Consider the following 18,482-nt stretch of genomic DNA (forward strand, 5'->3'; position numbering starts at 1 on the left):
TGGTAGGCACTTGAGTCTTTCAATAAGACCGCAATATGTGGTCAAGTTTTAACACTTTTTTGAAGGGATATCTATTCTTTTGATAAAAACAAACAAATCAAAAAAGTTAGGTAAAGCATGATATGGTAGGAAAAGCCAGTAAGTCCAAGAATTAGGTTGACAGATGGTAAAACAAACATCTTAGTCCCTGGCATGAGAGGAATTTGGTGTGAATGAGCTGCTGGGGCGTGCTTCACGGGTCATTGCAGAGTGCAGGGTTTGCCTTTGTCCAGCTATAGAACTGACCTGAGTATGAGAGAGTTTCTCTTTGACAGATCAAAAGCACTTAGAAACATTGGGTTTTGTAGCAGAGGTTCTCCTTTTAGAAAAGACTTGAACTTTGTAAAATGAGAGTCTATAATTCTGTATAATACACACACAGCATCAATCCTCATTATTTGCAAATTACTTATTTGTGAATTTGCACACTTGGTAAAATGTATTTGTAACCCTCCAAATCACACTTGTGCCACTTTGGCAGTTCACTTGTCGGCAAGCACACAGTCACGAAAAAATGCCAAAATGCAATGCTCCCAGGTCCTGCTTTCTTGTTTCAGCTCTCGTACTATACACAAGTGTCCTTCTCACAGTATATTTAGGGCCACGTTTTTAACATTTTGGGGATTTCTGTTGGTGATTTCACTGTTTAAAATGCCCCCACGAGCATAGCGCCGAAGTGCTGTCTAGTCTGCCTGAGCGCAGGAAGGTTGTGACGTGCTTTTTAGAGAAAATACGAGTGTTGGCTAAGCTGTGTTCAGGCATGAGCTAAGCATGGTGGCTGTTGATGAATCCACAATATATATTCAATGAGGTGTCTTTAAATAAAAACATATAAAATAAGGTTATGTATGGTGTTGTCATACATGTCAAAAATGCCATGATGAGAAGCCTGCAGGACCTAATCCTTAGAAGCAATAGCTTAATTGCTATTAAGCTAATAATAGCAAAACTGCTAATTCAGTGTTCACAGGTACTTTATAGAATATAACTGCTATGAATAATGAGAATCACATATGTATATAAGAATACATGTGTGTGTGTATATATATATATATATGCATTAGGGCTATATGAATGTATACACACATGAAAAGACCATTTGACAATGGACCTTGTAGTGAAGACAGGATTCACTTCATTTCTTTCCAATCTCCAATACCTCAAAGGGTCCACAGACTGTAGCATGGTCTATAAAAAGGCAGGGACATGTCTACCATGTGGATGAACAAGTCCTTTGATGTCAGCACATGTCATCTCTGGGCTGAACATGTGCAATGCTGAAATGATTAAACGGAGAAAGAGTTTTAGATGCATTTATCGCTTTTATTTCGCTATGCTGAAATGCACATTCACCATGGACTGCAATGCATTGACAGTGGAATGGAGAATATAAGATTTTCTTGAAGGCTATTTATAACTAAACATGGAATAGTTTAATTACAGTGGAAATTCTGTACAGTTTAAGGCTTGGCTCCGAACTAGTTTGTAAATATGGACCAGATTTGGAAAGAAAACATTCTTTTCAAGTAACATAAGAGAAATCAGTAAAAAAAAAAAAAAAAGATACGAAGAAGAAACAAAGAAAACCAAGCGACACAATCCCATCAGGTTTTTCTGGAATCAAATTTCAAAATAAGGTCAACTAACAAAAATACAGGATTTCTTCCCCCAAATAATGACAATTTACATATTTAGGACTTGTTAGGTGACTCTGGGCAGGCTTCTGAACTGGATACAGCCCAAAGATGACAAGGAAGAAATCACGTGAAATGCTAAAATCAGTGTGCTAACCTTATAGTGAATGAAATTAGATACACAAAGCAAGATTGTAAGCATTATATATTTCCATTGGATCAGAGAGTCATCACTGTTGGTGGGTGAGAATAATAAAACCAGATGAAACAAGTACAAGATTCAAGTTGTTTACTGAATAAATTCGGTTATTGGCACATCTAATCTGTGATAAACATGACACACCAGACCTACACAGCTTCTAGTATTTTAAGGTAATCTTCATTTATCTGTAAACAAAAGATTCGTCACCTAAGAGATTGCAATTTTGTGTAGACTTGAATAATAATTAAACTATGAAAGGCATGAATCGTTGGTGTTACATGAGACCACTCTTTATATTGTCGGTTATGAACGTGCAGGTATAGCTGAGAACTTAGACATTTTGTGAAAATTAAAAATGCTGCTCTTTTTATAATCTTATCCTTGCTTCATGCAATATCAGTTTAGTGATGCTGATTCGGATTGCTTTATTATGGGAAGATCTCTCTGCCAGTGTGTTGATTCATGGTCAAGGTCAATTCTTCTGCACTGAAATTTTCCACGGGCAGATTCAAATCAGTTGGGTTAGAAGAGGGACGAACTCCATAGAGGCTCTGGTTTTCCTAATGGTTTGTATGACTGGATTCATGTCCAAGCTAAGTTATTCCTGTAGACAAGAGATTGGATTAGTTGCACATTTGGAAACATCTAAGGCAAAATTTTTCCTCCAGTTAAGGCCACAACTTTCCTTTCAATAATTACTACATCACCCAAGAGGCTGAAGCTCACTCAAGAAAACCTGATTTGCTCTCCATCTTCTAAAACATCAATAACATGAATATAATGATTTTTAATTTCTTTTTTCCTTAAGTGATGCCACACATCCATCTCTTTCTTTAAACCGTTAAAGTTCGGGCAATTTATAGGTGCAAAATCTGCAAGAGTCTTATCACATAAAATAGTGCAACTGTTGCATTTAGCATTCTGGGCCCTCAAGGGGACCCAAGCATTCTTGCTGGGCAGGTCAGCACACATGCCAAGTTTGTACACACATAGAAGGGAGGGTCTGCTCACGATGCTGGCCAAACAGGAGCTGGAAAGGCACACACTTTCCAGAGGAAGGCAGGTCCACAGACTGCATCTGTGCCTGCTCCCGAGACACAATGCTATGCTAGGCACTAGGGGGAAAATGATCTCAAAGAACACAAGAAATAAAAGCATCCCAAAAGAAATTGCTCAGGTTTCAAATGAAAAGCAAACAAAACAGAAAACCAAACGTAAGCGTACTTAAAGAGGAAGCTTAAATGGGTTAATTTCGTCATCCAAAGGAGAAAGGAGCTACTTTATTTAGAACACACAAACTGTACCTCTCAGAATAAAACTGCCTTAATTCTGATTAGGCCCCAGAGCAGGTGAAATCAAATTTACATTGTGAGTTCGGATCACAAAAACAGTGCAAAGCATGGATCAAGAGGGAATGCTAGCGAAAGAGCTCATGCCAAGACTGTGTTTTCTTTATTCTCTAACTGGCGGTACATGCAAAATGTCCTCAGGTATGGAAGCTCCAAATCTGAGACAAAGCAGCAGCCACAAACCAACTCTCCATTCTCTGGGTAAGCAACCGGCTGTACAAATACCAGTGAGAGAAAAAAGGAGAGGCAGGAGTTGGGTGTGGGAGAGAGGGAGGTGCCCCATGCCACGTGCCAGCCGAGCCTAGAAAGTCAGTGTTGCCTCTTACCTGCATCAATCCTCTCCATCTTCTGGTGTGATCTCTGTCTCTTTATGGACCACTACTTTGGTCACTGACATGTCAGGGTGCTGCTCTTTGGCCTCTTTAATTGCCTGAGCCAGCGCCTATCCCCAGGAAATCACAGAAGGGCAAAAACAAAAAGGAAGTGGGACATGCATGATCAGTAGCAAGGTGATTTATGAGCTAGATCTATAGACACAATTTACAGATGAGGTATAATAATTACAGTAAGAATCATGTCGTAATTCAATTTTTTTTTTTTTTTTGGATTCATGCTGCCCTAGAAGAATAGCATCGCAAACAGGAAGGCCAACAAGTATTTCTCTGCCAGTGTTTCCCACCACACACACACACACACACACACACACACACACACACACTCACACTCTACCTGGTCATGGTCGATATCTGCATCTCCTGTGATGACGATTCTCTTCTCGATCCTTGTCTCTGAAATGCCCCCTTTCACAGTCTGAAAGGAACCAAGAAAAGGCTTATGCATGGACTCCCTCAGAGGAATGGCAGGGAATGGTGGGGAATGGCAGGAAATGCCAACCGAATTTTAAGTAACATCGTTCATTTCTTCAAGAGGTGAAGGGGACTTCTACTCACGGTAGATATTTACAACTGCTAATTTCAGGAGCTGGGATGCTTTTGATTTGGGTGCACAACATTTCTGGAAAAGCTACCATATGCCCACGCACTGGAGGAAGTGTCAATCCAAGGCTATTGGAAAGGATATTCCAAACAGGACATGAAGACAAATGTGTCATAAATACAGCAGTTGGAAACCCCTACCGTATCTCTTTTGGCATCCTGATATCCAAGCAACTACTTGCGTGGGCTGCCCAATCTGTCAGAGGTTTCTAGTGAGTGCCATTCCCTCTCAAGACACGTTCCTCTCCGCTGCTTTGCCACTTACTTTGGTGATGTGGGTGGTGGTGGTGGTACTGGTGGTTTCAGATGTGATTGTCTGAGCACTCATCAGCACCCCCGGTTCCAAATCAGCACTAGGGTCAACCTGAACACAAGTGACGAGACAGACACCATACCCGTTACTTTAAATGGTAACTGAAATCGCTACGGTTATTTTATTAACACCCACGGCCACTGTGCTATTCATCCAATCAGCATCTTAGGAGCTGCCACTAAGAGGGAAGACAATGCACTGTCATAGTTAGTAATTATATAAAAATCCTGCACTGCAGAAATGTGAGCAGTGGATGGCTGAGTCGATATTCTTCCTTATGTGTGTCTTGGGGAATAGGTTTATTAGCCCTTTCCTACATTTTGAGATATGAAGACCTGCTTAAGTGACATGTGTTCCATAATCAGTAATAAAATAAAAATCACACCACTTTTTTTAGGAGAAGTTGTGGGTCTACAGAACAATCGTGCATAAAATACAGGATTCCCATATGCTACCTTATTATTAGCACCTTGCACTTGTCATAATTTATGTAAAAGCACACTTGTATAAATGTACTATTATTGTAATCTATGGCTTACCTTTGGGTTCACTGTATGTGCAGTTTCATGGATTTAAAAAAATTTCTTCTATTATATATACAACCTAACATTTCCTCTGTTACCCACATTCATATATATATATATTTCAGTCCTGTTTATATTTACAACGTTGTGCTACCAGCACCACCATCCATTAGCAAATCCATCACCCCAAACAGGAACTCTGCACATTTTAAGCCTTAACTCCCCTATTCTTTGACCCTATCCTGTCCCCTAATAACCTGTATTCTAGATTCTGACTCTGGGAGTTTGGTTATTCTAATTTCATGATCGTGAGATCGTATCATATTTGTTCTTCTGTGGCTGGCTTATTTCCTCCACATGACGTCTTCCAGGTTCATCCATATTCTCACTTGCATCAGAACTTCATTCCTTTTTAGGGTCGAATAATAATCTATCGTGGACATATTCCAAATTTTGATTACCCATTCATTGGCTGATGAAGCAACGTGCTTTTCTTCCATTTTCTGGCAAATGTGAATAAGGCGTCTATGAACATAGGTATGCAAATATTCGTTTGAGTCCCTGCTTTCAATTCTTTATACCTAGAAGTGGGATTGCTATGTCAATATGGCAATTCTGTACATAATTTTCTGAGGTGATACATCCTCCAACACCTGTAATGTTATTCTTTCTTTTAAATAGTAGCCATCTAGTGGGTGTGCAACAGTATTGCACCATGGTTTTGAAATGCAGTTCCCTGGTGGCCTGATGTTGCTGAACATCTTTTCATGTGTGTTTTGGCCACTTGTACATCTTCTTCAGAGATATGTCTATTCGAGTCTTTGGCCCATTTTTAAATTGGGTTGTTTGTATTTTTGTTGTTAAATTGAAGGATATCTTTATACATTCTGCATATTAACCCCTTATCAGATATGTGGTTCCCAGATATTTTCTCCCACTGCTTAGGCTGTTGTTTTACTTTCATGGTAAAAGTCCTTTGTGGCATGAAAGTCTTTAATTTTCATGAGGTCCCATTTATCAATCTTTCTCTTTTGTTGCTTGTGCTTTGGAAGTAAAGTCTAAGAAACCATTGCCAAACACAAGGTCCTGAGGATGCTTCCCTGTGTTCTTTTCTAGGGGTTGATATTTTGGGTCCTATATTTAGGTCTTCGATGCACTCTGAGTTGACTTTTGTATAAGGCATGAGTTTGACGCTGCTATGTACCCCAGAAAAAGCCAAGTTCTTTTAACCCATTCGTGTGGGTGCAGACTTGTTGTGGGTGGAACCTTTTGGTTAGGTTATTTTGATGTGAGATGTGGGGTACACATCTTAATCCCCTTGCTGGTGTCCTGACTGAGAGGACTAAGACAGAAAAAAAAACAGAGAGTGCAGAGAAAAAGCCCTGGAGAAGCAACGAGAATACTCAAAGAAATTCAGAGAGGAAGCCACTGAAGGCAGAAGCTGAAAACTTTCCATTTGACAGAGGTGTCCCAGATACTGGCAGCCTGCATTCAGAGTCCTGTTGATGCCTTGGGTTGGACTCTTCATGGCCTAAGAACTATAAACTGTAAGGTATTAAATCCCCATTGTAAAAAGCCAACCCATTTCTGGCATATTGCATTCCAGCAGAAACAAAACAGTGGTCCTTAATTCTTTTGCAAATGGAGATCCAGTTTTCCTAGCACCATTTGTTGAAGAGACTGTTCTTTCTCGACTGCCCTCTTGTCAAAAATCAGTTGGTCATAAATATGAGGGTTGGTTTCTGAGCTTTTGATTCGATTACAGTGGTCTATATATCTATCCTTGTGCCAGTACCATGCTGTTTTGATTATTGTGGCTTTGTAAGAAGTTTTAAGATCAGGAAATGTGAGTCCTCCAACTTCATTCATCTTCTTCAAAATGACTCTGGCTATTTGGGGCCACTTACCCTTCCATATAAATTTGATGACTGGCTTAATTAAATTTCCCTCTCAGTATTATCTTGCTGCATCCCATAGGTTTAGATATGCTGTGTTTTCATTTTCCTCAAGACATGTCTAAATTTCCTTTGTGATTTTCTCTTTAACTTATTGGTTGTTTAAGAATACATTGTTCAATTTCCACATATTTATGAACTTTCTATCTCTCCTTCTGTTATTTATTTCTAGTTTCATTCTGTTGTGGTCTGAGAAGATACATTGTATGATTTCCATATTTTTTAATTTATTGAGGCTTGTTTTGTGCCCTAAGACATGATCTATCCTGGAGAATGCTCCACGTGCACTTGAGAGAAGACTGGGTACTCTGTTGTTGGGTGAAGGGTTCTATATATTTATGTTAGATCTAGTTGGTTTAAAGTATCATTAAAGTCTTCTACTTCCTTACTGACATTCTGACCAGATGTTCTATCGAAAATGATGTATTCAAGTCTCCTACTTTTAATATAGAACTGTCAATTTCTCCCTTGAAATCTGTCAGTATTTGCCTCATTTTGGGGCTCCGTTATATCTTCTTGTTGAATTGTCCCATTTATCACTGTATAATGACCATCTTTTTCCTTTGTAGTTGTTTTTGACTGAAAAGTCTATTTTATCTGATATTAGTATAGCTACCCAAGCCCTGTTTTGCTGACTACTTGCATGGTGTATATTTTTCTGTCCTTTCATTTTCAACCTACTTAAGTCTTTGAATTTAATGTCAGTCATGCTTTTGTATCCAAACTGCAATCTCTGCCTTTTTAATCCATTTACGTTTAATGTCACTAATGCTACTTGTACATCTTCTTTGGAGATGAAGAACTTTCTTCCACTATGTTGCTATTTAGCTTTTGTATGTCTTATATGTTTTTTGACCCTCAATTCTTCTGTTTATGCTTAGTTTTACATTTATTTGATGTTTTATGTCATACCATACTGAGTTCCTTCTCATTGCTATCTGGATATAATTTTCATATATTTTCCTTATGGTTATCATGGAATTAAAATTTAACATCCTAAATATTTATCAACCATATTTAGTTTGATACTAGCTTGATTTCAATAGCACACACATAACACTATTTTCATAATCCTCTGCCTCCCCATTTTTTTCCTACTGTTACTAATTGTATCTGGGTATACTGTATGTTAAAAACCATCGGTTTATCATTACTTTTTATGCATTTGCATTTTAGCACTTGCAGAAAATAGGAAGTGGAGTTATATACCAAAATGGCAATAAAATAGTACTGCATTTATATATAATTACCCAAATGGTTACCTTTATTGGGCCATCTTTATTTCTTTGTGCCACTTTGAAAGGAAAGGACCCCTGAAAGTGGTTCAATCTGAAGAACTCGCTTTAGCCTTGCACATAAAGCAGGTCTAGTGGTGATGCAGTCCTCAGCTTGTGCTTATCTGGGAATGTCTTAATCTCTCCCTCCTTTTTGAAAGTAAGCACCGCCTTCTTAGCTCCAGGGTTTCCGGGATCTCCCTCTTTCAATCTACATGGGACTCCTTTGTAATGTGTCATTTTTCTCCTGCAGAACCCTCTCCCTTGTCTTCTGCATTCAACAGTTTGATCAATATATGATGGGATGTATTTTTCTTCGTGTGTATCCTGTTTGGTCTCCTCAGGGCTTCTTGGATGTGCATATTCCTATCTTTTGCTAAGTCTGAGAAGTTTTCTGTTATTATTTCTTTGAATATTCCCCCTGCCCCGTTGTCTGTTTCTCTTCTGGGAATCCCATAATGGGTATATGGGCAGGACTGATGATATCCCAGAGGTCTCTTAAGCTCGTCTCGCTTTTTATAATTCTTTTTCCTTTCTGTTCCTCAGCCTTATCTCATTTCAATTGTATTGTTGAGTTTGCAGATTCTTTCTTTTGCCAGCTCCAATCTGCTGTTGAAGTCTTCTTGGGAACTTTATTTTTTTCCCAGTTATTGTGGTCTTCAGCTCAAGTAATTCTGTTTGGTTTATTTTTAAAATTTGTCTCTTTATTGGGGTTCTCATATTGTTCATTAATTGTTTTTCTGATATCCTTTGGTTCTTTCTCTGTATTTTCCTTCATCTCCTTGGGCATACTGAGGATCTTTTTTTTTTTTAAGTCTCTGGTATGTCCATCATCTGGTCTTCTTCATTGTATATAATGTTTTATATATATATATTTTTATCCTCTTCCTTTGTATGGGTCATTATTTCCCATTTCTGTTTGTCTTGTAATCTTTTGTTGCACACTGTATCTTTTAATGCTTTAAAATACTAACTCTGGGATTTATTCTGAGAGGTCTCTTTCTTGATGTTGTAAACAGCTGGTGATAAGAGATTTTGAGTGTCAGGCCTCCTATCAGGAAGGTCTGCCCAAGGTGAATGCACACAGTGGGGTCTTCCTTCTTTTCTGGGCCTGTGTCTTGTCCTGGGCCTGTGCTTGTTAACTGCTTTGGAATTTGCAGGAGACAGACCTTCTCCCTCTTCCAGGCGTTTGAAGCAGGGAAGCCTTTGATCCAGGATGCCTGCTCAATGAATCGTTTCTTATACTGCTTTCATCAGCTCAAGCTGAGTTTGCCTGGAGTACAAATTCTGGGGAAGAGAGAGAGATACTGGAAGCATTTCCCAAGGCAGCCTTTCCAAGTCAGAACAAGGGCAGGGACCCATGAAGGGGGCACAGACTGGCTCTGAACGGGGGGACCAGAAGGGTGCTGAGAGTTTTTCCCATACTTCCTCAAAGCTGAGCTTTCTTGACCTGCTCACAGAGGCAGATCTTCAACTGTCCTTTGCAGCTCTGAGGAAGCACAGCATCTTTAAGTCTCATCAGTTGCTTTTGTCTGAGGCTGGTCAAACAGTGGCTGCCCCTTGAGCTGACTCTAAGGGGCCCAAGGTCACTCAACAAAAGCCTGGATTGGCTGTGCCCACACCTGATCTTGGAGAAGTGGATTTTTATTTCCTTTTCTGGTACCATTGAGTTAGCCAGGGGCCAGTGCCCATGGTGGTCTGCCGTGAGAGTGGAGATTGGGAACCCCCATTTGGTGAGAGCAATTTACTGGTCTTTACTGTAACCTACCAGTCTCTTCCTTGGATAGCGTACAGTTTTCTGCTGGACTCTGCAGTTTTGAAACAGTTGATTCAGTTGGTTCTTCTGGTGGAGGGAATGAATCTCATTTTCCCACCGTCTTCTGTATTGCAGCAGTCTTGACAGAGAAAGTTTAGCTGTTGGGCCCTTTTTAAGTTTCATGAATTAAATATTATAGTTTTACTTAAAGGTACTAAGCCATCAAAGGAGTAACATATAAAGTGCTGGGGCCTCACGCTTTATAAGCCGTCTTACCTGTGATGATTCATATGTTATAGTTTTGGTTTCTGTATGAACTACTGGCACTTCCTTGGCAGAAATTTCTAGCTTTACTCCTCCTGGAGAAACACTGCCAAAACTGATGGTTTCCGTCTTCACAGTTGACGACTGTGCCAATGAGAAGTAGATAGTGTGGTTATCATAGTTTGCACAAACAAATTTTTTTCACACGGTAGCTACAAGCACCATGTATAGGAAATAAATGTTTACACATTAGAGGGGGGTACGTTGGGGGATGAGGTACCCACAGATATATACCAAACAGTCTCCCAGAATCACCTAGAACTTTTTATATTGCATGGTTGGAGTAAAGAAAAACATTTTGAAGGAAATGAAAGCAAACACACCAACCCATGTTCAAACTAATAGACTATAAATACCCTAAGGCTTTAATAATGTCTTAGAAAGCAGGAACAAACAGTAAGACATTGACCCCCAGGTAGGGCAGGAATCTTAACAAAAGAAGATTGAGAATAAGCAATGCTCTGGCATTTGGCACCTGGGCAAGCATAGTTTTTGATGCTTTTTTGGTCAGAATTTTTTCAAATGTTCTAATATCTGTCCAACAGTGCATTCCCCAGGTTTACTACCAACTACAACAATTACCATGAGACTAGATAGCATTTCTTTGAATTATACGTCATTAATAAATACGTTCACCTATGGCACGTAAGAAGGAAATAAGAGAAACCAATTATACTTGGAAAAGGTAGATGACAGCAACCTAGTTCCACCTTCATCCTTAGCTTTGGAGAGGATGATTTATTTACTTATTTGAATGCTAAAAGGAACATTAACTACTATTTACCTCAAAATGAGGTTTTCGCTCCACGGTTTCAGTGACATGGATCGTCGTAGTCTGTTCCTCCTCTTGCTTGTGGGAGGCAGTGGCCGTTTCTTCCTGTTCGAGTGTAGCTTTCTCAGCTACCTCCTTCTCCTCTTTAGCCCCCTCAGTCAGAGCGGAGCCCTCCTTCCCTTTGCCACCAGACAATGCATCGGCAGACAAAGCAGCGGCTGCAGCGTCCATATCATCTCCAGCTGCGTAAGAAGCGTCCCCGCTGGCATGGACATTCATCACGTGCCTTTCCTCCACCAACATGGTTTCCTGCACAACCTTCTCCATGCCAAGTGGCTGGGGGTGCAGGGTGGTTTCTGTCTCTGTTTTGCTGGACCCCGTCTTGGTTTCCATTTTCTGCAAGGAAGTACAGTGTGGTATCAGTGTTGGCTCTCACCAAACCAAAGGCCATACAAACTAAAGAAGCCACTCGATAGGATGCCTAAGGCCAGCGTCAAGTGATTATAACTAGACAAGCTTAGAGAAAACGCAAGTTATCTTTCATTCTTTCTGCCGCACATACGCAAATCTACTTTGCTACTTCAAAATATCCACAAAAGCAGAATGCAGTATAAAATGCAATTAAAAAAAAAAAAAGAAAGAAAGAAAGCATTGTAGTGCGTTCCCACTGGTTTGGACTGCCTTCTTAGACCTAGAAGATGAGATAAAACGCTTCTTAAAATTAAATGCTATTTAACTTGCTATCTGAAGGATGTTCTTGAAATGCAACTAAAGGCATATGCCAAACACTTCAAGCGGGCCCAAATGAAAATCACTAAAGACAGCTCTGAGGTACTTAAGGCAAAGCCAGTTGGATGCAAAAAAAGGCACAAAGAAATGCAAAGGGCATAGGCAGAAGCATCAAGGAGGGAATCAGATGGCCACCTGAACCCAGGTTTGGGAAGCAGAAGAAACCCCTCCTATGAATTCTGTTGGTTTTCTTGCAGAGTCTAATAAACTGAAGATTTCAGAGCCATCCATGAGCTTTTCACCAGAAGACTGTTTAGTCTGAGTGAACAAAGAAATGAACAGTCAAGCACAAGAGAGAAACACATATGCACACCCATACACACTCACAAATTGTTAGACAAAATTGTAGGCAGAGGAAAAAGGGAGAAGGAATGAAGGAATCGAAGATACAGAATTTGGAAACAGAAAAGAATGAGAAACAAAACAGCAAATTGAGGTGACCATGAGTTTTTTTTTTTTTTTTTTTTTTTTTTTAAAGCAGAGAGTTATTAGGATTGGGGTGGGGCCGGTTTAAGCAGATCATTTTTTTTCCTTCATTTGCAAGCCACAGCAGCACTGTCATATCCTGGGACCAGGAAGCTGGAAATACAACAGAAAGTGTTCAAATGCCGACACTGGACTGCAGGATTGACTTAACTATGAAAAAAAATAATAAAATAAAAAGCTGGGTTGGCTGCTCTGAAAATAAAGCCAAGCAGCAAGAGAAACCAAAAGATTCAGGGTAGAAGGGCACTGCCTCAAAAACAAAAAGTCATGCTTGAATTGGAAGCTGTGGCCCCAACGCAAGCCACTGGTTACCACTACTCGGGAGGACGATTCGGTGACGTAGTGAGCTGTGGCGACCATAAACGCGGGATCCTGGGAGTATCGCCACTCGGACAGGCTCTTCCTTCTGGGACCGAAGAGCCCCACTTTTAAGACTTCGCTCTCTGGTGCCTGCTCCGCTCTGCTGAGCCACGTGCTCTCCGGGCCACTGTGGTATCCCATGTCCCTTTCCAACTTCGGGGCTTTCTTGAGATCCTCGTCTTCGGGACTCGGCTGTCGAGACTCGGCTTCCTTGATGGGCGCCAGGGATTCTGACAACCTCCTCTTTACGGTTTGGACCTCAGGCCCTTTCTTGGACTTCTCATCAGAGACGGCTTCCAGGATCTCGTATTCTGCGGCGACTGGAATGATTTTGACGGACTCGGACGTGCCCCTCTCCATTTTCTGAAGAGCTTCCAGGGCGGAGGCTTGGGCTCCTTTCTCCCCCTCCTTAGCTTTCCCGGTCATAGTGACAATTTTTCCTGATACGGTATCGTAGGATTTCCCTAGGGTGTATATCTTCTGTTTGCTTTCTTCCTTCAGGTGCATTTCTCGCGCCAGATCCTCGAAGCTGTGCATCTCGATGGCGCCGGATCTGAGGAGGTCGGCTGGGAGGTCGCCAGCCTTGCCGCTGAGAGCCACCACCTTGTAAGTCACAATCCTTTTCGAATCACCGTCCTCTACCTCAGTGGGTATTTTGTCTACAATAACCCAATCCTCTGTGCCCTATATTTGAAATATAAACGCTACATTAGAAATTCTGGGGATGCCTCATTCCTACAAGAAAATGAGGGTGACAGCTAGACTCGGTCTGTGATGTGGCTACAAGGGTTGGAGTTAGTATTTAATAACAGTGGCTGCAATCGCTTCTCTTCTAAATAACCCTCAACTCGCAATACATTTTGCATGGAGAGCTGTGGTTTCAGACGCCTGTAAATATGACTACAAACATACCTTGGTGGTCAATTTTGCACGGAATAGGACCGTATACTAAAGGTTTGATCATTTTACATCTCAGGATTAATCATCACTGAGGCTGTTGTACATGTTATTCGGCTCTCCTTCCGTGGATACAAAAAGTTTTCCATTTTAGACATGACACTGCACTTCTATCTTTCTGCCAGCATTCCAGAAATTTCTGTAAGTATCATTTTCCTTGTTTATACATTATACTTCTTTATATAGGGGATCAAATTCACCCCCGTGGCATTTTATCATCCAATAACTACTGAGTGTGCTGGTTTCCAGATGTTGTCATAAAATACTTCTCCCCGAGGGGCACTATTGCAGCCCTTTATAAACAGGCTATCGTGATTCTGTGCCCTGTCCGTACTTATATATAACTGAGTTCAATGTGTTAGTAGTTTCTCTGCCACTTTCCTCAGTGTTAGGTCCAACAAGGCAGAAGAAATTAAAGTTAAGAAACCTTTGGATTTGGGAGGCCTAAGAGAACCTGACCAGTCAGACACAGAGTAATGGGTTACAGAGGTTGAGAAACTCAATCAGGGCTAGGTGAGCCTTCGGTTTACACTTTAAACTACGATGTTTTCTACTTTCATGTTTATGACAGGCAGAAAACTTGGATCTAAAAAATATGTGTGCCTTAAAAAAAGGGATTCTAGATTCATCTACATGCAGGTGGCTGGACTAAATGAAACGAATTGAAGAATAACCTCTAGGGTTGATGGAACAGTTTTCTGGAAAATTATTTGACGAGAAGTAACCACCGAGCCAGCAGAATCTCCTTCCTGCAGTTTCTTTATCAGACTTGGCTAGTGGAAAAGAATAAGAGCTTTCAAAATTATTTAGGATCACCTAAATTAGCATCACTCTATGGGTAAAAACAGACAGTAAAAGGTTTCATTATGATTATTATTAATGAGAAAAATTATAATGCTACAACGACAGAAAGACAGACAAATCACATATTGGCAAAAGCCATAAGGAAATGATGGGAAAAATGGATGACTAGATTATGAAGAAAATTCCTTCCCCCCTCCCCCCCAAAGTTTAGGCAAAAATTATATACCTACCTTAGTTTATAAACATGGTATACTTAAAAAAGGAAAATAGAAACTAAAGACATTTTAATGACACTGAAGTCTGAAGAGAAACTCCTTTCGGAAAATTCCTTTATGTTTGTTTTTTACCTGAGACTCAAGGAATGAAGGACTTCCTTGCTGCAAAAATATATCTTTTTCAGAAATCTCTCTTTCTTCTTTGGTCTGTTTGAATAAAGGGGTTTGGGTTGGAGAAGAGGAAGTAGACAGTTTCCAAAAAGGCAAGTTAGGAAGAGACTTCTTTTACAATTATATATATAAATATATATATTCATTATATTTGTTCATTTTCCCCCTGAAGATTGTCTATTAACTAGGAAAATGATCTGAAAGGCTATCAATTTAATAATGATTTCCAAAGAGAAATAGATTTTTTTCTGAAACTTTGGTGATTCTAAGACTCAAACATTTTTCATTTCTACAGACAGAATATACAACAGTGATATAAAGAACTCCTTGTCATTTGAAGAGCATTTCTGCTTGTCAGCTGAAGGCCATAAGGGTACGTAATAAAATATTTTAAAATGTTTAAAAATTGAAGAAATAAAAATCCCCAGTTCTATTTCTGAACAAATGTGCCACCTGCCATAGACAGCCAGGAGCATGGGGGGTGTACAGCCACAGTCGCTAATTTGAACAAACCCAGTCACACCCAGTTAGAGGTTGATTCTGTTGTCTCACAAGTAAAGATAAAAAGCACACCGGATTATGAGCTTTCTTTGACCTTTGGTAACATGATGAACATTTTAGAAGGACGATTTCAGAATATCTTGGTGAAAACCGGTATTAAGTCATACTCGCCTTTGACAGGTAAATTTAAGGAGGAAAGATTAAAGTTAAATATGTGATGGTAGAAACTTTTTTTTGGTCCACTTTTTAAAACTGCTTTTAAAATCTTCAGTAGTTAAGATTTTAAATGGGCATCATTCAAGTGACACTACTTTAGCTACTCGACCTATACACGGCAAACAACACCTTAGAGTAGAGACAGAAAACGTGATTTGGAGGATTAACTAATTTAAAAAATAATAATGGAAATTCTGAAGTTTCTGGAAGAACTGAACTCTTTAAGTAAATCCCAGAGTTGTAAAAATTTAAAATTTCTGTTTGTCTACAAATCTATCCACACCACATTTAATCATATGCTGCAGGAGAGTCCAGGGGAGCATCTGGAATATTCTTTTGATAGACCTATTGATAGATTTTAATAGCATTCTTCTCAAATGTCCTTTGTAAATAAGGAAAAAATAAGCCATTTCCAAAAGAGAAAAAAAATTCCATGTTTTGGTGCATTCTGGAAGAAGCTATTGGAAAAGGTAAAATGTACTGGCGTCATTAAATGTGGATTTTTGTTTCATATTATATTTTCAATAGTGGCTCATTTTCAAACAGAAATGAGAAACAGAGAGGAAAGGTCAAAATTATAGGTACTTTTCAAAATAACACTGCCAAGCCTGTAATTATAATCACTGAGCTAAACACTGTTCCTGAGATGAAAGCTTTATTTAAAAACAAAATAAAGCAAAAAAAAAAAAAAAGAGACAAAGCGGTGGTTTTCAGCATATTCTGTTATCTGATAGTAACTAATTTCAAAAACATCTATGTGCCATGACTGAAAATGTGAATGCTGTCTATATTTAGGATTGTGTAAGTCCAATAATGGAGAAAGGTAACATAAAGGGATTTTAAAAATAATTCTATTTATGTTCTATATATACATATATATGCTAGAATAACTGGATATTCATATGCAAACAAATGAATCTGGATACTGACCTCACTCCTTACACAAAAATTAACTCAAAATGGGTCATAGACTGACAGCATGATTCATGCAAAAAAACATTGGTAAGTGGGACTCCATTAAGAGAGTGAAAAGACAAGCCACAGATTGGGAGAAAATATCTGTAAAACACATATCTGATAATGGATTTATAGCCAACATATATTAAGAATACTTGAAATTCAACAATAAGAAAACAAATAGCCCAATTAAAAAATGGATGAAAGATCTAAACAGACACATCACCAAATAAATACAGAGATGGCAAATAAGCCTATGGAAAGATGTTCAGCACTGAATATCATTAGGAAATTGCAAAGAGAAACGTACCACCACACACCTATTTGCATGGCTAAAATCCCAAGAAACAGACATTACCAAATGCTTATAAAGATGTGGGGCAAGAGGAGCTCCATTCATCACCAGTGGGAATGCAAAATGGGACAGCCACTTTGAAAGACAGTTTGGCCTTTTCTTACAAAGCTAAATGTAGGCTTGCCACAGGATTCAGCAATTGTACTCCGAATTATTTATCTAAAGGCACTGAAAACTTATGTCCACACAAAAATCTGTACCTGAACATTTACAGCAGTTTTATCCATCATTGTCTGAGCCTGAATCAACCCATTTGTCCTTCAGAAGATGAACGGACAAATGTTGGTACATCTATACAATGGACTATAATTCAACGGTAAAAACAAATGACTTAGCAAGCTACGAAACCACACGGAGGAAACTTAAATGCATATTGCTTAGTGGAAAGAAGCCGGTCTGAAAAAACTACATCCTGTACAATTTCAACTATCTGACAATCTGGAAAAGGCAAAACCACAGACACAATGAAAAGATCAGTGGTTGCCAGGGGTTGTGGGCAAAGAGGGATGAATGGATGGAGGCCAGGGAATTTCTCAGGCAGTGAAACTATTCCCTATGAAACCATAATGATGGACACATGACATTAGGCATTTGTCAAAGCCCACAGAACAATATGATACAAAGAGTGAACTCTAATGTCAACTTTGGATTTTAGTAACACAATATCAATATTGGTTCACCATTTGTAACAAATGTACCAGACTCACATAAGATGTTAGTAACAGCAACACTGGGCTGGGGAGAGGGTGGGTGTGTGGGAATGCTCCATTTTCCGTAAACCAAAAACTGCCCTAGAGTGGGTCGTGGTGGCTCAGCAGGCAGAGCTCTCACCTGCCATGCTGGGGTCCCAGGTTCGATTCCTGGTGCCTGCCCATTTCAAAAAAACCAAAAAAACAAAAAGAAAAACCTGAAACAAAACAAAACAAAAAACTGTCCTAAAAAAACAAAGTCGCTTAATGAAAAAAAATTAAGTTAACTTAAATACTCTGATTTAAAAATAATATGACTTTCTAAACAGGCTGGTTACTGTTTAAAGTGAGCTGTATTAGACAACAGTGATATCAAACAGGTAATTTACTTCAAAATCTACCTTTCCTCCAAAATAATATTCTTTAGTTTGTTGATCGATATACTTTGTATGTATGTAACTAGGATGATAAAATGGTCTTTTATGCTTTCCACAAGAGAGATAACAAAAGACCATGATTTTAATAAAGAAATTGCCAAGAATTTCAAGCATGAGAATTTTTAATTTGTTCTTAGGCCTATCCATGGGCCCTGAAATAGAGTCTAAACTTGAGTGTCGCCAACGACCATAACTGTGCTAGGGATGCGATGGAAGGGATGAAAAGGCTATCCTGCCCATCCCATCTCCAACGGGAGCTCTTTTGACAACCAGTGCTAAATGGTCTTGTTTGTAAAAAGTTCTTGATTATCTATAGCTGAGCACTTTGCAATTTCCTCTTTTCCAAGGTGCCTAACAGGGTAATATATAACACTTAAACCATCACTAAGTCTTTAGTCTTCTCCTGTC

The 18,482-nt window shown here is 39.3% G+C and overlaps 1 protein-coding gene across 10 annotated transcripts in view; it reads right to left on the reverse strand.

Moving 5' to 3' along the window:
- Positions 1-1,947: 1,947 nt before the first annotated feature.
- EPB41L3 (erythrocyte membrane protein band 4.1 like 3) overlaps positions 1,948-18,482 on the reverse strand; it is a 261,674-nt gene continuing 245,139 nt past the window's right edge. For 7 of the 10 annotated variants that reach the window (XM_077135916.1, XM_077135909.1, XM_077135908.1 and 4 more), the window contains 7 exons: positions 12,062-12,184; positions 11,150-11,533; positions 10,318-10,449; positions 4,485-4,583; positions 3,954-4,034; positions 3,551-3,666; positions 1,948-2,479 (listed from right to left, as the gene is read on the reverse strand). In XM_077135916.1, the coding sequence (XP_076992031.1) occupies positions 3,556-3,666; positions 3,954-4,034; positions 4,485-4,583; positions 10,318-10,449; positions 11,150-11,533; positions 12,062-12,184 (930 nt within the window). In that variant the 3' untranslated portion in view covers positions 1,948-2,479; positions 3,551-3,555. The remainder of the gene's footprint in view (positions 2,480-3,550; positions 3,667-3,953; positions 4,035-4,484; positions 4,584-10,317; positions 10,450-11,149; positions 11,534-12,061; positions 12,185-18,482) is intronic. The other 3 variants (XM_077135910.1, XM_077135915.1, XM_077135914.1) reach the window with 1 other exon arrangement.

The sequence above is a fragment of the Tamandua tetradactyla genome, chromosome 18 (genome assembly GCF_023851605.1).
Source record: "Tamandua tetradactyla isolate mTamTet1 chromosome 18, mTamTet1.pri, whole genome shotgun sequence".
In the NCBI taxonomy this organism is placed as follows: Eukaryota; Metazoa; Chordata; class Mammalia; order Pilosa; family Myrmecophagidae; genus Tamandua; species Tamandua tetradactyla.